Below are 26,263 nucleotides of genomic sequence, written 5' to 3'. Positions count from 1 at the left end.
AAATCTATTTACTTCAATATTAAGGATATTTAAATGCACAATTATAGTTTACCTAAGAAATTAAGGGCGTTTATGTGAATTTGTGCTCAAGCATATCGCATGTATCCCCCGCTTGTCTCACAGTGAGGAGCGTGTTCGTGGTTGGTCAAAATTTCCCCGCGAAATTTACGTCACAGTCAGTTTCGCGCCACCGTTCACAGAAGAAGGGAAGAAGTGCGCACGGTAAGTGTTGTGTGTTTTTATGTAAACGGATTGTTTTAACGTAAACGTCATTTCTCCTGCGTATAATGTTTCTTAAACATATGTAAGCCCAGTGCGTTATGATTTACATTAATGATATTCTAAATATAATGTTTATTGCTGTACGTTACACAGACTTGAGTTCTGTCATTGTTGTGGCTGAAGCCGCATGCTGCTCTTCACTCCTCCAGTGTAAAGGCAGACATACACAGAAGTTATTTAACGCTCTTTATACTTCTCTAATAAAACTGAATTCCTTTTTACAGATATGCTTGCATAATTGATATTACATAGGATTACACGTTGTTTAAATATTTACAAGTTTTGGTCTGTGGTCAGCCATTTTATTTGGCGACAGCTAACTTAGTTGACTTCTATTCTTGATTTTTTTTGTTGCCATGATGTGTTCAGTTTGACATTTATTGTTTTATAATACGTTATTTATTTACGAGGTTATAGTATAGCCTTAATATGATTTAGTTTTTTGAAGAAAATCATTGGTTTTTCTAACCTTACTGTTATGGCGAAAAATAATCCTGATAGTTAATAATAATTAACAAATGCAGTTATAAGTCGATCTATTAGTGTTAATAATTGTTATTATTTTAAATACAATTACAGTTGAAATCAGAATTATTAGCCCCTCTTTGATTATTTTTTTTCCCCAAATGATGTTTAACAGAGCAAGGAAATTTTCAGTTTGTCTGATAATATTTTTTCTTTTGGAGAAAGACTTATTTGTTTTATTTCACTAGAATAAAAGCAGTTTTTATTTTTTAAAAGCCTTTTTAAGGTCAAAATTATTAGCTCCTTTAATTTGTTTTGTTTCAGTAGTCTACAGAACAAACCATCATTATACAATAACCTGCCTAATTACCATAACCTGCCTAGTTAACCTAATTAACCTAGTTAAGCCTTTAAATGTCACTTTAAGCTGTATAGAAGTTTAAAAAAATTATCTAGTCAAATATTATTTAGTGTCATTACGGCAAAGATAACACAAATCAGTGATTTTAAATAAGTTATGAAAACTATTATGTTTGCAATTGCAAGCTTTTTACTAAATCTGTGAGAAATGAAAGTCATTAAATTAGAGTTATTTCTTATTTATTTATTTATATATATATATATATATATATATATATATATATATAATATATATATATATATATATATATATATATATATATAATATATATATATATATATATATATATATAATATATATATATATATATATATATATATATATATATATATATATATAWWATATATATATATATATATATATATATATATATATATATATATATATATATATATATGAAAAAAGATTACATTTTTGTGATGCATTTTATATTGAACAATTGGAAATAATCTAGTAAACATTGCTATAGACAAGAATAGCAACCAACTGCACTCTATTAATACCCAACCCGCCCCTTGCGAAAATGATAAATAGTTAAACAAAAAAGGAAAACGGTTCAGAGCCAAAAAGAGAAAAAATAAATAAATAAATAAATAAATAAAAGAAACAGAGAGAAGTTGCAATACATCTAAATAAATAACTAAAGTAAATAAATACATTTACCTCTGCATTTAACTCCTTACAAGAACACTTTTAACAAAGGTAAATACATTGGACTTCTACATATAGGTAAAAAACATCACAATAGCATATCTTTTATCCTCGTTACTGCACATATCCATGAGGTAAGCGTTTTTTTTAGAAACGCCATGCATCCTTGCCACAGACAGTTCCATATTTGTGATGTTCAAGAGCATACACATCCAGTGTTTCTGGTGCAGGGTAGTGTGGAGGCTGCCAACATAAATCTAGCATTTTTTTAGCTGCTGTTAGAGCAGAAAATAATATTTTAATTTAATATGAAATTATATGTTTCTTTCTATAAGAATTTATTTAAGTTTAGTATTCAACATTTCTGCTAGATGGAATTTATTTTCCTATTTGTTTCCATTGCATTGTGACATTTATCTGCACCATTTAGCTTTTATTTATACAGTGGATGTCAGAATTATTAGCCCCCCTGAATTATTATGCCCCTGTTTTTTCCCCAATTTCTGTTTAATGAGAAGATATTTTTCAACACATTTCTAAGCATAAGTTTTAATAAGTCATCTCTAGTAACTGATTTATTGTATCTTTGCCATGATGACAGTAAATAATATTTGACTAGATATTTTTCAAGACACTTCTATACAGCTCAAAGTGACATTTAAGGGCTTAACTAGGTTAATTAGGTTAACTAGGCAGGTTAGGGTAATTAGGTGAGTTATTGTATAATGATGGTTTGTTCTGTAGACAATCGGAAAACAAATATAGCTTAAGGAGGCTAATAATTTTGACCTTAAAATGTTTTTTGTTTTTTTTAAGAAAATCTGCATTTATTCTAGTCAAAATAAACCAAATAAGACTTTCTCCAGGAGAAAAAATATTATAGGAAATACTGTGAGAAATTCCTTCCTCTGTTAAACATCATTAAAGAAATATTGAAAAAACACAAAAATCTCAGGAGGGCGAAAGATTTTGACTAAAACTGTTTATATCCATTTCCTTTTACATGTATATGTAGTTGTGATGAAGTAAAAATATGTTTGTTCAAATGAATGAGAAATCAGTGGTTCCGTTTCTCTCATTTCTGACGTTTTCTCTTTCAGTTTTGAGTCAAGATGTCTTCACCATCATCCCAGAGCCGTAAGAGAGACCCTCCGACCCGTGAGTCTCGTTCTCTGTCCGTCCGTCTCTGCACAGATCTGCTGTTTTCTGCTCAGGCTTGTGTTTGATGGTTTGTGTGTGTGTGTGTGTGTGTGTTCACAGCGGCGAGCGAGGATCCTCTGTCTCCTCCATCCCAGCGCTCCAGAGCTCATGATACCTCCACTGAGCTGCAGCCAATGCCCACCTCTCCGGCTCAGGATGCATCGCTGTTCTCCAGCCCCATGGCCCCGCGCTCCGGTACTGCTCAAAAATACTGCTCGCAGTATTAAGATCGGTGCATCACTAAAATGAAGCAGGTGATTTGGGTGAAGGTTTGTGAACATCAGGATTTGTTGATCTAGTCTTGCAGAGTGAGATTGATGCCAGTTCTCCTCTGATGTACGGGACGCCCAGCTCCAGGGTGGAAGGAACGCCCCGCAGCGGCATCCGCGGGACACCGGCGCGCCAGCGGGCTGACCTGGGATCTGTGCGGAAAGCCCCGCAGGTCGACATGCACTCTGAGCCGGTGAGGGACTCTTGATAATTACAGTTTCACTGAACCCTTGTGTACTGTTCAAATCGACAACCCTTTCGTTATGTTTGGGGCTGTTTTTGCCCCATTGACTTCCACTATTATTACTTTTTTGATAGCAAAGCTATGACAGTATATAGTCATGCATTCTTGGTTATTGGTGGTTTTCCCTGTTAGGAAGAGGTACAGTTTGTGATTTTTTTTTTACTGTTGATCATCCGTTGGTAGCATTAACCCTTTAAATCACGGGTCAGGAACCTTTTTTCAGCACAGAGCCATTTCAGAATTTTTTTTAATTAAATGCATTTTTTAAAGGAGCCATATGGGGCGTGTGTTTAACAAAACCTTTATTTATAAACAAAACCTTTATTTCCATGCACAACTCAAAAATAAACAAATATGACACATCACAATGAATGAAGTAGGGATGCAACAATCTAGTTAGCCCACAATTCATTACATACCTCAGTTTTTTAACACGGTATTCGGTTCTCTTGGCTTGACGCATGTTTTTTTGTTATTCTATAGGCAATAGGAAAAGTAAGAGGTTATCGAGAAATAAAAAGGATTTATTGCAATACTCCTTTTGTTTTACTTAAAAGCCAAGAAAAGTACAGTAGTTCCTAGTGTATTGTATAAAAAAAATAAACACTGATATCTCACAGCTGCTGGTAACCTATGTACAAACTGGGGAACACACAAATTCCTACATTTTCAAATTAAACATACATGTGAAGTTAATAAGATGAATTGGCCATTTCAAATAGACATATTTGTACTTAAGTAAACCTAAATAAACCATCTTAATTATTTAAGTGCAGAAAAAAGTGCGAGATGGTAGTCTGTAACTCGGATCGAGTGCTTTTATAAGATGACACAAGTCTGCATCTCCAATCACCGAAAACGGCTGCAAATACAATACAATACCATTTTTTTTCTTTCATTGGCATTATACTTTTGAGCAAACCCGAAATGTCCTTACACCGAAGATTAAAAAGACACCGGCGCTTCCTCGTACTGTTGCCTCACTTCACCGGCGTTCGCCATGGTAAAGTGTGGAATGATGGTCAAGCTCCCCCTAACTTTAGAGAATAGTGATTGGATATTTACTCGCCGGGAGGAGTTTCCTCATCTCAGCTCATAGACTTACAGGCACACACAAACACTCAATTCGGGGGAAAAAAGCGCACATAAATTATTTAAACGTAAAACCGAGAAAACTTCAATTCAGAAGCGCGTATTAAACCATTAATTCTGTACTGAACTGTTCAATATTATATTGAGAATCATAGCTTCTCTAGTGTAAAGGTAAGACAATTTACTGCTTTTTGCCATCGCCACTCATGAATGTTAGAATTTGCGCGAGGTTACCATAGAAATGTAAATTACCATAGAAATGTAAGAAATATAACTTGCCCTTTATTGATGTTGTGATTCAAGTTTAACCACAACATCACTTATGCACAAGGGTTGAAACTTCCTTTTATTGTAAACCGAATTTGTATTCATTTTGCTGTAGATAATACAATATAAAGGGAATTGTTATTGTATTTTCAATAGGAAACTGATTTCTAGTAACAGTTGTACTATTTAAAATTTTGAAATATTATTGAAGGGAGACAGCTGGAGAGCCACATATTTTTGGTCAAAATGCCACATGTGGCTCCCGAGCCATAGGTTCCTTACCCCTGCTTTAGGTGGACCTGTGCAAAAAAAAGTTTCTGGCTTTTATTTGGAGTTTGTTTTGTGGAGTAAAACAGCAGATTATAGTGTGTGTGCATAAATACACCTACTATGTTCTGAGATCTGAGCTGCTTATTTTGATTTTCTCAGACACACCAAGAGGTCTCTCGCACACACACACACACACACACTATACTCCATATAGCTTCAAAAAATGTCATTATAATGGAAGTCAATGGGGCAAAAACAGCCCCCAACATAACGAAAGGGTAGTCAATTTGCTCAAAGTGTATTGTGGAGTTTTTGAAAGCAATTTCCTAAAATATGTGTCCAAAATCAGATTTGTCAGCAAAAATCATTCAATTTGCTGAAGCTTTGAGAAAGTTGTGGCCAAATTAATACGCCGAATCACCCCGCAGTGGATGAAAACATCCCAACAGTACACAAGGAATTTAGTTACAATGATTTCCTTTGTTTAGAAAATGTAATTGTGTTTTTTCTGAAAACCCCATAATCTCACAATTTTAATCAGCATGATTTAGCTCAGCTAAAGCCATAAAGCAAACAAAACAAGCAACAACTTTGAGCTAAATTGTAATGTGGAAGAAATGCATATACACAGTATCCAGAAATTAACATTAGTAAATAGATAAATGAAACTAATTTGCTTAATAAAATAAAGACTGAAACATAGATTAAACTAATAATGCGTATGTGTAAGTGTGTAACATATATAAAACACATCACAAAAGTACAAAAAATAAGGCTGAATACTAAAAATATAAATATAAATATTGATAAAAACTAAAGTAAATGATTTTATATAAAACTATGCTAATAAATACTCTAATAACATATGCTTATAAAAACTATCTTTAGTCTTAAGCTAATGTATATCTGTGTTCATGTTCAGGCCTCTGGAGACGCAGCAGTGGCCGGAGATCAGGGTGCAGGACAGAGGCTCGTGATCTGGGGGACTGATGTCAATGTGGGAACCTGCAAGGAGAAGTTTCAGGTGTGCTGAAGGTCTATGACTGAACTCAAGCTGTTTTTCCATGTCAAACTGACCTTATATTGAGAGTCTGTGTGTTTCCTCTGCAGCGTTTCCTTCAGCAGTTCACAGACCCCGACTCGAGAGAAGAGGAGAACGCTGGTCTGGATCTCAATGAACCGCTTTATATGCAGAAACTGGATGAGGTAAGAAGAGCAGCCCTCGTCACACTGAAGACTTGCTCGCATTATAGTGCGTCATGCAAAATCCTTAATGGCTAATATGTCTTCTATAATATAAATATTGTGTGTGTGTGTGTGTGTTTCAGATCAGTGTTGTTGGAGAGCCGGTGTTGAATGTGAACTGCACTCATATTCAGACATTTGATGCTGATCTGTACCGCCAGCTCATCTGTTATCCACAGGTGAGATCTACAACAAAAGAAGCAACTGTGTAGTAAAGAGCTAGCGTTAACCCTGAGGAGAGCGCGGCCATTTTGGTGTCGTCGTCAGTTTTTAGCAGGATCAGGAGAAACATGCTTGGGTTTTGGCATACTGATGAGGAAAACTAGCTGGTTCTAGCTGGATTTGAAAGATCTTTACCATTGTGGACGTCACTTTAAATCATTAAAAGCCCAAAATGTCCTTTTTAACTGTTTGAATTAGATCAAATTTACGGAGTGACTCCCGTACACATCTCACTCTCCAAACTGCATACTGGAAGTCCTCTAAATTGGTCAAGTGACAGTAAAGGCTTTTATAATGTTAAAAATGTGATTCTTTTGAACTTTCATTACATCAAATACTCACAGCATTAATATTTGTTTATTTAATCTGAAATGTTTCTTGAGCACCATATCATCACATCAGAATTAGTTCTGAAGCGTGATGTGACAATTCACAATTTAGCTTTACTTGAAAGATTTTCATATCAGTATGTTGATGTACTTCCAACTGAAATGCAGTATTGAGCAGGAGGCGGGGCTTTCTCTTTGCGCATCATTCCCTCACTAATGGTAAGAGGGGCGTGGTTAAGTACATAAAGCATCAAACAGACGCCACTAGAAAAGCAAATGGCCAAACTAGAGCTGCACGATTTTGGCTAAAATGAGAATCGCAATTTTTTTTTTACATTTTTATTTTATTTATTTTTTATTTTTTTGGGTTAAAACAAAGATTGATTCTCTCACGATTCTGTAGATGTAAAATAAAGGTTATTATGAGTCGGCAATTATTATTGTTTTTTCCCAAACATATGGTAAAACAACAATATTGGTATTATGTGTAGGTCTACTGGTTTCTATAAATAATTCCATTCTACTTATAATAATTCTGATGTTGAATTATGTTTGAGATATAGGCCTATGCATGCAATCATTGACAACATTATTCGACCGTTTAATTCACTGGTAAAATCAACATTATATAGGCTAGAGTAGTTATACTGACTCTTTAAACATTTATTTTCATGCACAACTGTGTGTTCGCTATAAAAGAAAAACATATCAAATGCTTGTCGCAGTCATAACTCTAAAATGTGATATGATCATTTAAATAAAGTGCACACTTTCGGTTTCATGTGCTGTTCATACTTCACACGCGGCACCCAAGCGATCACTCTGTGCCACAAACGGAATATTATTTACAATTTTATTACCCGTTACTCACAGCAAGTTCTGTTCACTAAAGGAGACGCGCAAGTAGGGCACACACCCGCACTATAGTTCACGTCACATTTGATTTCCCGGCCTTGAATACAGCATTATATGAAGACAAAAATGACATTTTTAGGTGAATTATACCTTATAAATACAGTATGTGACTCATTCAACATCATTTGGAGGTGTCCATGTTGCTGAGCAATGTATGTGAAAGAATGAAAAGACTCGTGCAGCCGCCTTTGCTTTTCCCCTGAACTTGAAAATATGATTGGCAGAATCATAGAAATGCTGGATGAAGATCGTCTAGGGCAGGGGTCACCAATCTCGGTCCTGGAGGGCTGGTGTCCCTGCAGTGTTTAGCTCCAACTTGCCTCAACACACCTGCCTGGATGTTTTAAGTATACCTAGTAAGACCTTGATTAGCTTGTTCAGGTGTGTTTGATTAGAGTTGGAGCTAAAATCTGTAGGGCACCGGCCCTCCAGGAATAAGTTTGGTGACCACTGGTCTAGGGGGTCGATTCGAGATTGCGATCTTTTTACGATTAATTGTGCAGCTCTAGGCCAGACTTTGAAGATTACTTGCACGGATTGATTGTTCACATAAAGAATAACACTCAATAGCACTAGCAAAATGAACACATTTGGATTTCACAGACTTTAAATGATAAGAAAAGATCTTTTAAAGAAGACCTTTTATGCAAAAACAGAAACAGTTGTGTGGTAACTGTGTGAATATAACCAGCTTCTAATGGTAAAAATGTGTTTTATGAGTTTAATGGGTTTTAGTTTTTATAATCAAACAATCAACAGAAACACTTTGATTGACATTCATCCTTTGTACATGTCATCAGAGGGGGGGAAGCCCCGCCCATTAGTGACCATCTCTCCCTCATTAGCATAAACAGCCCTGAGTGAGAAGCAGCCGTCTGACATTAGAGTTATCTGCTGCTATGGTGACATAGGTGTTTTTAAACTCCACCCTCTTTTGAGAAGAGTACAGTCTCATTTAAATTTAAAGCGACACTCACAAAAATGACACAATTTGGATCAAAGCCTAAACGGGCAGCTTTAAAGAGTTCTAAAACATTATTTGTGTGTATTTTGAGCTGAAACTTCACACACACATTCTAGGGACATCAGAGACTTATTTTACATCTTGCAAAATAGGGCATAATAGGTTTCCTTTAGGTTTATAATAATAAATCACATTAAAGATTGTTTTGATAATTCTCATTATTAGCGATTTGTGCTTTTAGTCAAATAAGTGTTGCAGTGCTGTGTATGCCTACAAAAACCTAAACTCTGATTTATTAAAATGTGACTTTGTCTAAAGTTTCTAACTTTTTCCATTCACAGGAAGTCATCCCCACTTTCGACATGTCTGTCAATGAGCTCTTCTTCGATCGTTTTCCAGACTCTGTGTTGGAGCATCAGATTCAAGTGCGACCCTACAGCGCTATTAAAACCAGAAACATGCGCAACCTCAATCCTGAAGGTAAGGAACCTGCTGGAAATTAGTGATTTAATGCTCTATACCTGGGTCACGGCACCAAATTGGTGAGATTTTGGAGATTTCAGTCTCTATCAGGGTCACGGCACCAAATTGGTAAGACTTTGGTGATTTTAGTCTTATCACTGGGTCACAGCACCAAATTGGTGAGGAATTTCTTGATTTCAGTCTCTATCCGGGTCACGGCACCAAATTGACCCTTTGCTAAGCTCTGCCTTCCTTAGTTACTGTTAATACGCCTGTCAAGCTTTCGTGCCTGGCACGTCTATTACAATGTGTATGCGCCAGTGTCAGACATTCCCAGGGATATAGTTAGTCCTATTTTGGCGAACAAATGAGATATCCAAGAAAGAAAGGCACAAATAGGCTGCACTATGCATTACAGGGGTATATTCGCGACATAATAGGCAACCAGTTAGAGAATAATTTAATCAAAATTGAAGCTAGCTTAGCCTAGCTTAGTTCATGCAAAGCAGGAGAGGTGAAATTTAAATATAATCTAATAATAACTTATTAAACGGGGATTTCTTTCTTTTTAGCCAAAAAGCCTGATAGGCTAATTGTTGTGCAATGACATAAAGCGTTACTAACCGACGAGGAAACACGCATGGACAGTGCTTCTACATAATTCAGATTCATAATTTGGGAACAATAACCCATGACCTATTCGCTTTTTATATGACTACTATGGTGAAGGCTTAAACAGAGCAGTTCTCATATCAAGCGAAAGAAAAAAAAGAAGACAGCTGTGAAACATAACCGACCTTGTATTTTTGTAGGAAACAATTTAGATCTGTTTAGGGTAAGTGTGAGTTATTGCCGTCAGTCTATCACTGATTGTGTCAGGAATATCAAAACAAAACCAACTTAAATCTGCTCCTTAGCGCCCCTCACAGAGCTTGATCCACTCTGGCATTTCTCCCCTTGAGTTTTTGGTTTTGAAAAGGGAAAAAATTCCACCACCCTGTCCAAACTTTCAAGAGACCAGGTGTCAGATTTACACAATCTATATTGTTACGAATTAAATTAAAAATCCTTAATCAAAAAGAGATGTAACCAAAACATAACAAAATAACAAGGAATTAAAAATATAATCTCTGGTGCCCCCGCGCTCTCTCTCCCCAAAATATATACCAAAAACACAACCACTAAGAATTATCAAGGAAGTATGATTTATTTACAGGAATAAGGAGCAAAAATAACATCAGGAGGGGTTCAGCCAAAATAAATGACAATAAACCAAGCTAACTAAATTAGATTAAACTTCCCTAGAAAACAAGTAAAATAAAATACAGAAAACTTACCTCCCTACTAACAAACACAGGAGAAAACGAAAATAACAAATAAGGCACCAAACCTCCCTACATGCTCCAAGCCCGACAGGGAGACAGAAAACCGGGCTTCAATCGCCGGTTAAAAATGAACACAACGGCATCTCACAAAACCACAAAGAGATACAAGCAAACACTCATTGGATCACGTTCTCCACTGAATACAAGCGGGGAAACCGAGAGAGAGCGGGGAGCCATCGAACCCATGTTCTCTGCGGGTTTTTATAGCCGCCGCCAATCTAAGCGCCAATCATGATCCGACCCAATGTAATCCGCTGCACCTGCGAATACTTAGAGCGAGAGAGAGAGAGAGAGCGAGAGAAAGAGAGAGCGAGAGAAACACCACACACAAGCCTACACTACTCGTAACAATATGCACAATGCTATGGCTCGTTTCCCTCACTTGAAAGCTTGACAGAGCCCCTGCACATAGCTACGGTTGCTAAGCCACGATTGGTGGGTGGCGGTTTTGGTTGTGGCTTAGCGAAGGGTCAATTGATGACAATTTAGGGATTTCAGTCTCTATCCGGGTCACGGCACCAAATTAGTGAAAATTTGGGGATTTTTGGAATTGTATTATTTAAATGTATATTTTAACAAACCGAACGCAGATCTTACAGTTTATTGATAAAGTGTACACATGTGACTCTTCTGTCTCCTGTCAGACATTGACCAGCTCATCACTATCAGCGGGATGGTGATCCGTACATCTCAGCTGATCCCGGAGATGCAGGAGGCTTTTTTCCGCTGTCAGGTTTGTGCGTTTAACACGCGTGTGGAGGTGGATCGCGGACGCATCGCTGAACCCGCCGTCTGCCGAAACTGCAACACCACACACAGCATGGCACTGGTGCACAACCGCTCCGTCTTCTCCGACAAACAAATGGTGGGCATCTCACTTCTATTCAGCTGCATTTATTTTGTGTATCATTTTACGCTCTTGAATTTTGTTTCATTTGTATAATTTTGGTATTTATGCAATTGTGCAAAACAGATGTATTGTGAAGTCGTGTGTGTGTTTGTGTGTGACAGATAAAGCTGCAGGAGTCTCCGGAGGACATGCCTGCGGGTCAAACTCCTCACACCACAGTCGTCTACGCTCACAACGACCTGGTGGACAAAGTGCAGCCCGGAGACCGAGTCAACATCACCGGTATGATTTTATTTGAAGTAGCATGGGCGTAAATCTGATTTAACAGTAGGGGGGGGGACAATATTTTTTGACAGCAATTTTTTGAAGGGGACACAAATAATACAGCCGAATTGTACTAATAAAGATGTCTCCCCGCAGTTAAAAATGGTTTCATCATTATTAATATAGCGTGGAGACTACGTCATTATGATTATTTTTAAAGTTTTTCTCAGGTTTAACGACAAAGCAAATTTTTCTTCAAAACTATTTATTGCATTGTTTGTTGTGTTGTTTACAGTCGACTGTCTGACTCCTGAAGCAGAATAAATGCAGGAAAAGACGTTTTCCATACTCATAATAACTAACTTGTTTACATTACACTTGTTAAAATGACCGATCATATTGTAAATCATTAAACCTGCGAGGTTCATCTGCTAAACAGCCACAACTACGAAAACATAAAAAAATTGTTCATCCCTAAAGAATTGTCATGATCCCTTAAATAAAGCACAACACCCTTACTTGACACTGTACATCTGACTGACCCTGCCCTGCCTGTTCCTCAGTCATTTCTTTCTCCTTTGCCTGTGATTGATAATGTGACATTAGTATTTTCATAAGCACTCATTCTTAAAGCCAAATTGCCTTAATACGTGAAGTTTTTGTACTTGGCGTTTAGCTGCACTGAAAAATTATCTTATTTCAATTTTCTCTGTCATTTTATTCATTACATGACACTGCAATGCAAGTTTATTTATGTTGTAGCACATTTAAATGGTAATTCGAAGTGCTTTACATAAAGAATGCAAAACTATCATAAAAATAATCACAAAAACAAATAACTAAAAAAGGTTAACATTTTAATTTTAAATTAATTGAGTTACTTAAAACTGAATAGAAACTGATTATAGAATAATACAGTGGGGTTAGTGTGCACAGTGTGCACAGTGTAGCACAGCGCTCATTTAGCAAATACACAGCAAAACAATATGCTAATTGTGGTCGTTAATGTTAAGTTAACATTATGCCAAGTCGTCACAAATTAAACAATGCATGGGAAATGGCTTTAGTGTTAGCAACAAGCTAACGTTAACTAGATAAGTAATAGAGGTGTGAACCTATACTGGTCTCACGGTTTGGTTCGGTTACGATTATCATGCCTTCGGTTCAATTCGATATCTCGGTGTATTGACGATGCTTTCCATATACAGTGTTATATTTTAGGGGGGAGGCTATAACAAGCTGTCTGTATAAACACACAGACACACAGCACCACACTGTCTCTCATTCAAACACATACACAAACATAGACAGGACCAAAGAAACACGCTCACACACACACACACACACACACACACACACACACACACACACACACACACACACACACACACTTAAGCCCTTGCAACAGGGAGAGCTTGCGCTGAGCGGAGCAGAAAAAAGAAAAAAAAGCACTTTTCAGACGGTCCCTTTCTGAGAGCTCCTCTCCACGCGAGCTCTCCCGGCTAAACACGTATTGCGAGGGCTTAAACAGAGCAGTGCTCGTAATGTCGAGCGAAAAAAAAGAAAGACAGCTGTGGAACATAACCAGCTTTGTCTTTTTGTAGGAAACACACTTTAGATCTTTTTAGGGTAGGAGGTTTATGAGTTAATGCCGTCTAAAGCTGAATGCGTGTCAGGAATATCGAAAACAAAACCAACTGAACCACGCTCCTTTCTGGCGCCCCCCTGGATATACAGCACCCTTAGCATTTGCCTATGGTGCCTATGCCACAGACCGGCCCTGAGTTGGCTGAGTGTTAAAAATACTCGCGCTCACCTCCCTCGTGACAGAGCGCATAGGAGATCAATGACGTGACATCAGTACATAATAACCGGTTATGATTATTACGGAACCGATACCTTATTGTCCGCGTCTGCATCGCGGTGCACCGAAGAAACAATTAATTTTGACACCCCAAATAAGTAATTTCAATCGTTAATGCAGCAGATTTATGGAGAATTACAAGCCTCGGATAGGAACGGACATGTCCCCCCTTTTCCCCCTGGGATTTACGCCCCTGTGAAGTAGGGATGCTCATTTTGGTTAATTTTGCTTACCGACAACCGCCGCTCATTAATCAAATATTACCTGTTAACTGGTCATATTAATATTAAATTAGCATTTAGTTTAAAAAAATTTGACGTCTCTGTTGTGTCTGACACATTAAATATTGCATTTTAAACACTGATTTATTTTAACATGCGAACATAACAACAGAGTATCTTCACACACCTGCAGTATTTCCAACAGCATAGAAAAACAGAATAAACTAAATTAAATGAATAAAATAAATAGGCCTGCCCTAACAATTTTTTCAATTAAATTATTAATTTAGGCGCCGTTTACACTGTTTGGTCTTGATGCCCAATTCCAATTTGTTGCCTATATCTGATTTGTTTGCCTGTCTGTTTACACGTTGTTTTAATTGTGACCCATATCCAATTCACTCGTTTACACTTGCCATACAATTTATGTTGTCGCGCATGCATAAAGCCGGGTTCTAGCATCTATGCCACACTAGCCACGATGGAAGAAATTGTCTTGTTTTTAGCTCTGCGAAGTGTAGTATAAGCAGTGAATGGTTTAGTCCAGATTTACCCCCACGTAGTAATAATGGTATGGCACTGATGTGTGTGTGTGTAGTTAAATATGTAGCCTTTGCCTGTGTGCGCACTGGTGTTAGAGAGAATAAAGTTGTTCTATGTGTATTAATAGTGACAAAAAGCAAAAGTTACAACACGAAGTTCGCCCAACTTTAAAATGATTTTGTGGTGGAGGAGGAAAAGGGCCGTCATCGCAGCTTGCGCTTATGGTTTATATGCTTTATGATGTCCTCCACCATTCAGAGGAATGTGTGGGTACGAGAGAGATCTCGGGTCTGCTGGGAGCAAATGGTGTCGACTGACCACTTCCTCCTCTGTGTTTCCTCTGATGTTGTTTACCGCGTCTGCATCTCCACACACGCTCTTCTTTCTGTCATTAAACTGCGGAGAAGCACCACATTGTCGCAAGTTTAATGATGTACAGAACGGAATGCCTCAATAAATCCGATCTGCCTGTTTACATGACAGTCGCATTGTCACATATCCGATCTAAATCTGATTTATTTCCCAATGCGAAGGAGGCCTGAAACCGATCTCTGAACATCCGAATGCATGCCTTTTTTTTTTTTTTTGTGTTTACTCAGTCGTAGAACAGATCCGATCTGCGTCACATATGAGCAAAAAATCGGAATTGGGTCACATTTAACTGGCAGTGTAAACGGGGGCTTAGGTTACAAAATGAAAACACTGACTGAATCCTTTATAAGAACCGGCATAGGCTGTTTTTTTTTTTTTTTTTTTGGTACATTTTTTTTGTATTTTTTTACACTCATGTTTTTGTCTTTCGTTTGGCAAAATGACTGAGCAACTCTTCTTTTATTGTGCTCAGGCATCTACAGAGCTGCCCCGATGCGTCTGAACCCACGGCAGAGCCAGGTGAAGTCTGTTTACAAGACCCACATTGACGCCATTCACTTCCGCAAGACTGACGAGAAGCGTCTGCATGGACTGGACGAGGACGGAGAGCAGAAACTCTTCACTAAAGAACGAGTCGCTCTGCTAAAAGAGCTAGCCGCTAAACCTGACGTCTATGAGCGCCTGTCCTCTGCTCTGGCTCCCAGCATCTACGAACACGAGGACATCAAGAAGGTCAGTATGATGGGAAACTCTAAATTGATGAAGTTGTTTTGAGTGTAATTGAATTGCTCCTCCACTTGCGAACTTGTCCCACTCCGTCTTCATGTGTTGATTGAGATTACGTCAGTCATCGAATAAAAATGCACATTTTAAAGCACTTCACGAGACCTTTACATCAAGGAATATGCTGTCAGGACACAAGTTGATGGTGTTGATGTTTTCCAGGGCATCCTGTTGCAGTTATTTGGCGGGACGCGTAAGGACTTCACTCAGACGGGCCGAGGAAACTTCCGTGCTGAAGTCAACATCCTGCTGTGTGGTGATCCGGGCACCAGTAAATCCCAGCTGCTGCAGTACGTGTACAACCTGGTTCCTCGCGGTCAGTACACGTCCGGGAAAGGATCCAGCGCCGTTGGTCTCACAGCCTACGTGATGAAGGATCCTGAAACCCGACAGCTGGTCCTGCAGACCGGAGCGCTCGTGCTCAGCGATAATGGCATCTGCTGCATCGACGAGTTCGACAAGATGAGCGACAACACCAGATCTGTGCTGCACGAGGTCATGGAGCAGCAGACGCTCTCTATTGCTAAGGTGCATAGGCTTATACGTATCTGATTACCTTAGTTTTTTAACTATATACGTTTCATCACAGTATTGACCCAAGCTGCAGTAATTTAACAAGTATAGTTACAAAAATGCTTTATTATATATACACATGTTGAGATAAAATAAATGTTTTAAACACATTAAATTGCAAAAGGATGATAAAGTAAAATAGGTAACACTTTACAATAAATTCTCTTTCATAAACCGTTAAAATAATTCGTTAAAATCAAGAATGAGAAAATGCAATATAGTTATTCATTCGTTCATTTTCTTTTTGGCTTAGTCACTTTATTAATCAGTGGTCGCCACAGCGGAATGAACCGCCAACTTATCCAGCACATGTTTTATGGAGCGGATGCCCTTCCAGCTGCAACCCATCTCTGGGACACATCCATACACACTCATTTACACACACTATACACTACAGACAATTTAGCCTACTCAATTTACCTATAGCGCATGTCTTTGGACTGTGGGGGAAACCGGAGCACCCAGAGGAAACCCGCGCAAACGCAGGGAGAACATGCAAACTCCACACAGAACTACCTACAGCACTACCTACTGCGCCACTGCGTCGCCTATTATAGTTATGTCAACGTTCGCAAAAAATACAACCAAATAAGTCTGTTTATCACATTTAATGAAGCAATTTCGACGTTAGATTTAAATAATAATAATAATAATAATTCTATACATTTATATAGCGCTTTTCTGGACACTCAAAGCGCTTTACACATTGGGGGGCGGGGTCTCCTCATCCACCACCAGTGTGGAGCATCCATCAGGATGACGTGATGGCAGCCATATTGTGCCAGACCACACACCAGCTGATTGGTGGAGAGGAGACCATGAACCCATTATGATATGAGGATGGTTAGAAGGCCATGATAGACAGAGGCCAGTGGGCAGATTTGGCCAGGATGCAATGAGAAATTGAAAAAAAGAAATAAAGAAAATGAAAGCATTTCAATAAATTAAGCATTAACTACAAATTAACATCACCTAAGATTAATAAATGTTTTTGTAGTTATCATTACATGGACTTTAATGAGTCAGAATTCATGAACAAAAGGCCTATAAATAGTCTCAGATTCAGTAAGTCTTACTTTTTGAAAATAACCTAACCAATACTAATACAACAAACTAATACAACATTTTCTTAAAAGGCACTCAAATGTTTAAACAATTAATCATGGTGTTTTGAGGTACCTGTGATATCAATATTGTGCATGTTCATTATCACAATATATCGAATTAATGAATACCGACATGTATCTGAAGGTGCATGAAGGATTGGGTTTGGAATTGCAATGCATTTGTTTGAACTGATGATTAATGCAGGATTGTGTGTGTGTTTCGTAGGCTGGGATTATTTGTCAGCTTAATGCTCGGACCTCCATCCTCGCAGCAGCCAATCCGGTGGAGTCTCAGTGGAACCCCAAAAAGACAACGATAGAGAACATTCAGCTGCCTCACACACTGCTGTCCAGGTACAAATTAAACAACCGTATTTATAGCGGATAATGTATATTAATCATCTGCTGAATATTTAAAACAATGTGTTTTGAAAAATATTAGTTAACATTAATTAGATTAAAAATAAAGTAAAAATGTAATGTTTAATAATTACAGTTTAAAATAGATGTTTTCTTTTAGGATGTATTACATTTTTGTAATGCAAAGTGTTGTGCTGCTTAATATTATTTGGGAACCAACTTCCTAAGTGCAGTGTTTATGTGAAATGCCAATAATTATGTGATAATTTTAATGTTTAAAAGTAAAGAAAAAAAACATTTGGATGATATAATTAAATATTAGTTTTGTCAGTATAGAAGTGTTTAATTTAAATTAGTTGTCAAATTAAATTATAAACTAACTTTAAAGACATTTATTAACAAATAGGGCAAATTTACATAAAAGAACTTAATTTTTTTTTTACTTTTGTGATCTCAAAGATTATTAATTATTCATAATATTAGTTCAACATAAGCTGCTTTTTATTTTAATGTTTTTTTTTCTTCTTTTGTCTAATAATTGTCTCTCTGCATCTGTTTTTTTTCCAGGTTTGATTTGATCTTCCTAATGCTGGACCCTCAGGACGAGGCGTATGACAGGCGTCTGGCGCACCACCTTGTCTCTCTGTATTATCAGAGTGAAGAGCAGATTGAAGAGGAGCATCTGGACATGGCTGTACTGAAAGACTACATCGCCTTCGCTCGCACAACTGTACATCCCAGACTGAGTGAAGAAGCCAGTCAGGCCCTTATTGAGGTATAGAAACACTATAACAGCACAGCATTATATGTTGCCAGCTTTGTTACTTTTAATTTAAGGACGATACTGATATTTCACTGTGATTAGCTGATCTTGATTTATTTTTTAATTGGCCATTTCATATGTCAGATTTCTTTTGCAATCAAATTGTTCGTTGTCTCTTTTATAATTAAAGGGGCTGTATGTAAGTTTTGGACTATTAATACTATAATATCCATAATATTTTTGCAGATATTTCAGAAATATGCGAAGTCAGGGCTCGAAATTGCGACTGTTTTGGTCGCAAATGCGCCCGAGAATAATCTATGCAACCTCATAATATATATGGGAGCATTAGTGCGACTGCAGATAATGGTTGTAGTGTGACCTGTTTAGATTTTTTCTAAAAACGTGCTAAATCGGTCTTCCCTGCCGCTATATTGGTTCATATTAGCTGTCAATCACTCAAGATATTCCGCAGTCAGGTGACAGGGAAGAAGCTTTTATGACCACGGGAAATGCAAACGGCTGAAGAGTGAAAACTTAAAGCACACAGGTTTGCAAACCCCACCTAAAGTTGAGGCGCAGATGAAAGCGATCATGACATGTGGTGAATATTGATCCGCCAGCTGAGATCAATCGACCATGTGCTTTTCGGAGAAGGCGCCCGAATCTCGATGCGTTGCATTCACTGCGTGTTCAGCGCAAATGTCCGCTAAAAGTTAAATCTAATACTGGACATATCATCGCCAAAGAAGCTCGCCTTTACTAAGTTCACACTGAAGCTGCGGCTCATAAACAGTGGTATTGCGCCGATGGTCATCGCAAGAATCCTGCTCTGCCTGCTCATAAATTGGGTCGGTTGACTCGCCTGCTTTTCCACAAACACAGAAAAATGAAGATCAGCTCAGACTGAACCTTTAAATTGACACAAACTGAAACCAAAACTTTTAAAGAGTGATAGAAGTGAGACTTTACTTACTTTGTTTTGTCTATTCTTTCTAGAGGTGTATATTATTTATTTTTTTATTTAGTTACTGATGACTGTTTTGCTGCTTTCAGGCTTGAATTTAATTATTTATTATAATCTTTTGTTTGTTTTATGGCAGAAATATTATTTATTAAACTGACATGCATATATTAACAGCAGTACAAAATAAATATTTCTTACTGCAATGCTTCATTTTTGTTTGATGCAAACTATACATTTATTTCTCATAAAGTAACAGACTTTTTATAGCAGATAACCTGCATTCAAGCACATTCAAGGCAGCATGATGATGAGAACTGTAATTCATTGTTACTATTATCGTCATTTTCATCAACATTAATATTTTATAATTATTCGACATTCATTTTGGAATTATTGCACACAAATATCAATGTCATTTCAGCATTAGTTAGATAGTTGTTTCTGGTTTTTGTTAGTCCTAATTAATGTTGTTTTAAAATACAGTAAATCCCTTAAAATTCAATTTGCAGCGGTGCTCAATCATTGTTGGTGGGTGCTCCTAAATTTTTGATGTCGGGAGCACTGGTGCTACCAAGTAAAAAAGTTAATTTCGAGCCCTGTAAGTGAACTTGCTTGTTTATCTGAAAAAACAATGCTGATGTCAGTTGTTCTACTTTGAAATTGTATGAAGGTCTGTCTTTGTTTTGGTCTGTGTAACTCTGCCTACTGCGATTTTTAGCCATTATATTTTGGCACCCCAGGTTGCCTTGGTTGAAGACTGCCGTCTCAATGTATGCGGGCCTTTAAAATAAGATGTAGATTCTGAGTTATAAAAATTAACATGAGGTAGTTTCAAATTGGCAAACAATAGAAAAATGTTACAAACACAAACATTAGCTGAGAAGCTTATAGTGTAATGCTGGTTCACACCAACTTTAAGCTTCCCGTGAGTAAACTAGAGTGAGTGATGTTTATTTACCTCAAGCTAATTTTCTGCTCGAGTTGAATTATTTGAAGTTGCATAAATATTTTGTTGTTTGTTTTAATCCGTTTTAATCTTGCCATGAAATAGCCAAACATTGCTGATGTGGCAATAAAATAAATAAAAAAAAGACAGGCAAAAACAAGTAAAATATTTGCGCTGCACTGTAGAAATGCTCCTTTTCGATCGCGTTTGCATTGACTTCATATGTAATGTCAATCTACTTGTGTGAATACTTTGACTTTTGGCTCACTCCTGCTGGTCTCAGCAACCTGAGGAGGGGCTGGGTGGGAAAAAAAATCCAATATTTTGAATTTGGACTGCAATACCTAGTTCATCCACTAGATGTCACATACTGCACTTTTAAATAATGATCCTAACAAAGAAATGCTGCGCACATTTAGCATGGGCAGTTCAAATCAATTAGACCTAATATACATGATTATCATGGGACATTTGGCAACCCTAGTTTTAACAGATCCAATGTCAAATGTGTAATTTTGCTCCTCACAGGCCTATGTGGACATGCGCAAGATCGGCAGCGGTCGAGGGATGGTGTCTGCGTATCCCCGTCAGCTGGAGTCACTCATCAGGCTAGCTGAAGCTCATGCTAAAGTACGCTTCTCTGGAAAAGTGGAGACCATCGATGTGGAGGAAGCCAAGAGACTCCATCGAGAAGCCCTGAAACAGTCCGCAACTGATCCCAGGACAGGATTTGTGGATATTTCCATCCTCACCACAGGTAGGATTTACAGAATCACTGCAAAGATGCACTGTCATTGCTGGTTGGGTTGAGTCACTTCAATAGTGCAAGATGAACTAGTATGACTTATAAAAATATACAATAATAAAAAAAAAGATTAAATATTGAATTATTATTGTTTTGTAAAATTAATGTTGTTCAAAATATTAATATTTTTGAATGTCACTAATATGAGTCACTCGCTGAAAAGGTAAATGTTACAATAATAAAGTAATTAATTATTAACTCAAAGTTACTTAAAATATTACTATTAATTTATGAATTCGGTATGATATGGATCTCTAGAATGGCTCAATGAAAAGAATACAATTTATTTCAACTTAATAAGACAATGATTTAATAGTTTATATATATATATATATATATATATATATATATATATAAATATATATATATATATATAAATATATTAGCTGTATTAATGTGTGTGTGTGTATATATATATATATATATATATATATTCACTACCTGACATAAGTCTTGTTGTCAATCCCAGTTGTATGAGCAACAAATAATAACTTGACGTATAGTTGATCATTTGGAAAAGTAGCAGATGAATCATCTGTTGAGCTGCATTCCAATCACAAATACTGCAGAAGACCTACTGGAACCCGCATGGACACAAGATTCTTAGAGAAATCAGTCAAGTTTGGTGAAGGAAAAATCATGGTTTAGGGCAGGGGTCACCAAACTTGTTCCTGGAGGGCCTGTGTCCTACATATTTTAGCTCCAACCCTAATCAAACACACCTGAACAAGCTAATCAAGGCCTTACTTGGTATACTTGAAACATCCAGGCAGGTGTGTTAAAGCAAGTTGGAGCTAAACCCTGCAGGGATACCGGCCCTCCAGGACTGGGATTGGTGACCCCTTGTTTAGGGTTACATTCATTATGGGGTGTGCGAGAGATCTGGATAGCGACATCAACAGCCTAAGGTGTCAAGACATTTGTGCTGCCCATTACATTACAAACCACAGGAGAGGGCAAATTCTTCAGCAGGATAGCGCTCCTTCTCATACTTCAGCCTCCACATCAAAGCTCCTGAAAGCAAAGAAGGTCAAGGCACTCCCGGATTGGCCAGCCCAGTCACCAGAGATCAACATTATTGAGCTTGTCTTGGGTAAGATGGAGGAGGCATTGAAGATAAATCCAAAGACTCTTGATGAGCTCTGGGAGTCCTGCAAGAACGCTTTCTTTGCCATTCCATATGACTATTAATGAGTGATTTGAGTCATTGCAGAGATGCATGGATGCAGTCCTCTAAGCTCATGATGGAGTCATACACAATATTCATTCTGTCTCCACTGCAGCATGACTTTATATTCTATACTGGACATTATTTCTGTTAAAGGACAAGACTTTTATCTAAGCAAAGTCAGACCTTACTGTCCTAATTAAATAATAATAAAAAATTAATAATAATAATTAAAAAGGCATGATCATATTTTATTTAGGAAATAAGTGTAATGTAGAGGCTTTTGCCTTTCATATAAGCCACTTGTGATACCAAATGATCAACTAGAAGTCAAGTTATTATTTGTTGTTCCTAAAACTTGGATAGGCGACAAGACTTTTGTCAGGTAGTGTATTGTTAGTGCATAATTAAAATGACAATAATTATAAAGTGAATAAGATATGTGTTTGCTCTATTTTAAGGTGTACTTGTTACAGAGTAACTCTTAATTTAACTGAGTAATATTAATGAAATGTGTTTGTTAAATGGTCAGGGTTTAGGTTTGGTTAATTTCAGGCTTTGCTGCATGTAATTATGCATAATCTATTGTAATTACTACAGCTGTGTTTAAATCCCTTAAATTTTTATGATTAATAACTGGTTTAAAGCTGCCAAAACAGGGAGAATTAAGAAGTGCAAAGTCCCTCTTTCAGATTTAAAGCCACTAATAAAAGGCTATATTTGTAATAAATGCCATATCGTAGGAACAAATTCTATTAAACTACTTTCTATTAAATTCTATTAAACTATTTCCTTTTAACTTGACACATGATGAGGTTGTTTACACAAGATGCCAAATCAGACACTCGAGACTAACTCGTAGTCATTTACTAAAAGGAGAAGTTGCCCCAAATCGTCAATTTCGCAACAGAAACCAAAAGGTTAAAGATATTCCTTTGGAGTGCCGTATATTTAACATTATCAGACAAAGATTTTTATCGGGAGACTCCAAATCTTTATCTGGAGAGACTTTAAAAGAAATATTGTTAGCTGTAAATCCTTCAAAAATTGTGAAGATCAAAAGTAAACCTTAAACTGTTTTAGACGTTTCTTGTGTATTAATCATTGCTGATAATGTCTTTTTATTGTCAAAATGTTTCTATTATTATTAAAAAAGTGATCTTTATGAAAAGTTTGATCTGGTTTTGCCATGAAATAACTAGAGTAGCTGATATTATGACTATAATCAAACTCTCCCTGCTGAAAAATCCAGTTTAAACCAGCCTAGGCTGGTTGGCTGGTTTTAGCTGGTTGACCAGGCTGGTTTTAGAGGGGTTTTGGCCATTTCCAGGCTGGTTTCCAGCCATTTCCAGCCTGGTCTTAGCTGGTCAGACTGGAAAATGACCAGCCAAATCCAGCTTAAACCAGCTTGACCAGCCTGGTTTAAGCTGGATATAGCTGGTTTTGGCTGGACTCCCAGCTTGGCTAGGCTGGTCAAGCTGGTTTTAGCTGGTCATCTCCCAGCCTGACCAGCTAAGACCAGGCTGGAAATGGCTGGAAACCAGCCTGGAAGTAGCCAAAACCCCTCTAAAACCAGCCTGGTCGACCAGCTAAAACCAGCCTAGGCTGGTTTAGGCTGGATTGTTCAGCAGGGCTTTCTCTTATTTTCCTGAACACTTAAGTAATGTATGGTAATTGCAGCGAGTCTGATGGTTTTGATTGGTTGTTTGTGGACAGGAATGAGCGCTACAGCACGCAAGCGTAAGGAGGAAGTGGCTCAAGCACTGAAGAAGCTCATCCAATCAAAGGGCAAAACACCAGCAATGAAGTACCAACAGCTGTTCGATGATCTCCGTGGCCAGTCGGAAGCGGTATGCTTTAAATGAGCTTAAATGACTATTTACAGAGATCCCACGCTTAAACTTCAGACATATATGGATTTACATGATGTTTCCTCTCGTTTCAGGCCATCACTAAGGACATGTTTGATGAAGCCCTCAGACTTCTGGCTGATGAAGATTATCTGACGGTCACAGGAAAAACTGTCCGGCTTCTCTAAATCTTTGACTCTGCTGCTTCCTCTTTCGCTGCTTGCATTTCCTGTTGTGCTTTTTCTATCGAGCAAATGTTGTTAATAGTGTGTGGAGCCTTTCTGGTTACAATAAATGAGTTTTGTTATTCTTACAAAGATTTTGTATATAGTGTGTGGTTTAGTTGTTTTGCAAATAGGTAATATGCAAAGCATGTGCTCTCTGACCCAAAGCCATTGAGGTGTTAGTGAAAACATTAAAGAACGCTTTATATCTGGTGCAGAAACAAGATGAAGATGAAACAATTCACAGTGTGTATAATGACATGAATGGATTAAAAACACTGCGTATTATCCTGCAGGAGTTTGAACATTGACATAAACGATGTGGTTAATATAAATGGATTCTTTTTACAATGGCAAAGTAATTGAAGACTGAAATAAACAGCTGGTTGTTCTAATTTGTGTGTGTTTGGTTTACTTTGCCGTAAGATTTTTTATTTTAGGACTTTTAGACTAAGTGAAGTTTATTCATAAACTAATTTCGAGAGGATCACGTGCTTATGATTGACACGGCTGGCCCAGAGTCAAGCTAATGTACGAACCACCAATCAGGCTATTCCTAACCCAGTATAAATAACCAAACATCTTACCTTTAGTCATCTTCGTTTTGATGAATCCCCCCTTCCACCCCTTCTCCTCTTTTCTACAGGACAGCACGGCGGCCCAGTGGCTAGCACTGCGGCCTCACAGTAAAATCTCACAGGGAATCTCGAGATCTACCCGAGCTCAAACTCCCCTCTCGCCCTGCAATGGGAGGGAGCTCCGGGCTCGAGGATCTCTTGAGCTCGGGGCTCTCTCCCGGGACAGCATGCCAAACTAGCTTATTACCAATCATCAGCTAAGTGTGAACTCTTGAATTAATGACCAAATACAAATTACTGATGAGGTCTTGATTTTTTTTTTTCCTGTGGAAAAATATTTTTAAAGTAGCAGGGTTTGGTTGACTATAAGGATGCTGGCCATTTTAATAGGTACACTCTCAAACTGCTCAATGTAAATTTCTAATCAGAAAAACACATGGCAGCAACTATATGTGTTTAGGCATGTAGACATGGTCAAGATGATCTGCAGTTTAAACTGAGCAAGAAAGGGGACGAATGGTGATTTAAGTGACTTGGAACGTGGCATGGTTGTTGGAGTATTTCAGAAACTGCTGATCTACTGGGATTTTCTAGCACAACCATCTCTAGGGTTTACAGACAATAGCCTGAAAAATATACAGTGAGCGGCAGTTCTGTGGGTGCAAATGCCTTGATGTCAGAGGAGAATGGCCAGACTGGTTCCAATTGATAGTAAGGCAACAGTAACTCAAATAACCACTCTTTACAACAGAGGTATGCAGAAGAGCATCTCTGGATGCACAACACGTCCAACCTTGAGACGGGCTACAGCAGCAAAAGACCACACTGGGTGCCAATCCTGTCAGTTAAGAACAGGAAACAGGCTACAATTCACACAGTCTCACCAGAATTGGACAACAGAAGATATATATATATATATATATATATATATATATATATATATATATATATATATATATATATATATATATATATATTTTATTTTTTTTTTTTATTTTTTTTTTTTTTTGGCCTTTTTGTCTTTATTATATAGGACAGAAATGAGACAGGAAGTGAAGTGAGAGAGAGTGGTAGGGTTGGGAAATGTTCTCGAGCCGGTATTCGAACTCGGGACACCCTGACGTGCTACTGCACCATATGTCGGCACTAACCAATAGGCTGTTACGCCGACAGGACAACAGAAGATTTGAAAACGTTGCCTGGTCTGAAGAGTCTTGATTTCTGCTGCGCCATTGGGATGGTCGGGTCACAATTTGGCGTCAACAATATGAAAGCATGAATCCATCCTGGCTTGTATCAACGGTTCAGGCTGGTGGTGATGGTGTGGGAATATTTTTTTATC

The 26,263-nt window shown here is 37.6% G+C and overlaps 1 protein-coding gene across 1 annotated transcript; it reads left to right on the top strand.

Moving 5' to 3' along the window:
• The first annotated feature begins 186 nt into the window (after window positions 1-186).
• On the top strand, window positions 187-24,738 carry mcm4 (minichromosome maintenance complex component 4). Its single transcript, NM_198913.2, has 17 exons — window positions 187-222; window positions 2,920-2,977; window positions 3,080-3,214; window positions 3,319-3,482; window positions 6,085-6,186; window positions 6,273-6,368; window positions 6,491-6,586; window positions 9,179-9,317; window positions 11,329-11,549; window positions 11,696-11,816; window positions 15,271-15,530; window positions 15,744-16,109; window positions 17,487-17,614; window positions 18,188-18,395; window positions 20,825-21,053; window positions 23,986-24,119; window positions 24,215-24,738. Exons 2-17 carry the CDS (start codon window positions 2,932-2,934, stop codon window positions 24,305-24,307), a joined length of 2,538 nt encoding a protein of 845 aa, NP_944595.2. The 5' UTR covers window positions 187-222; window positions 2,920-2,931; the 3' UTR covers window positions 24,308-24,738.
• Window positions 24,739-26,263: the final 1,525 nt, after the last annotated feature.

This window comes from Danio rerio, chromosome 24, assembly GCF_049306965.1.
Source record: "Danio rerio strain Tuebingen ecotype United States chromosome 24, GRCz12tu, whole genome shotgun sequence".
Lineage (NCBI taxonomy): Eukaryota > Metazoa > Chordata > Actinopteri > Cypriniformes > Danionidae > Danio > Danio rerio.
This window is presented reverse-complemented; position numbering and strand designations above follow the sequence as displayed.

What these genes read in the sequence shown, in the direction of transcription:
- mcm4 (NM_198913.2), top strand. Translation starts at nt 2,932, where the DNA reads ATGTCTTCACCATCATCCCAGAGCCGTAAGAGAGACCCTCCGACCC. An exon ending in CCCCATGGCCCCGCGCTCCG is followed by an intron (nt 3,215 to 3,318) that starts GTACTGCTCAAA and finishes TTGTTGATCTAG; the next exon opens with TCTTGCAGAGTGAGATTGAT. An exon ending in TCGACATGCACTCTGAGCCG is followed by an intron (nt 3,483 to 6,084) that starts GTGAGGGACTCT and finishes GTTCATGTTCAG; the next exon opens with GCCTCTGGAGACGCAGCAGT.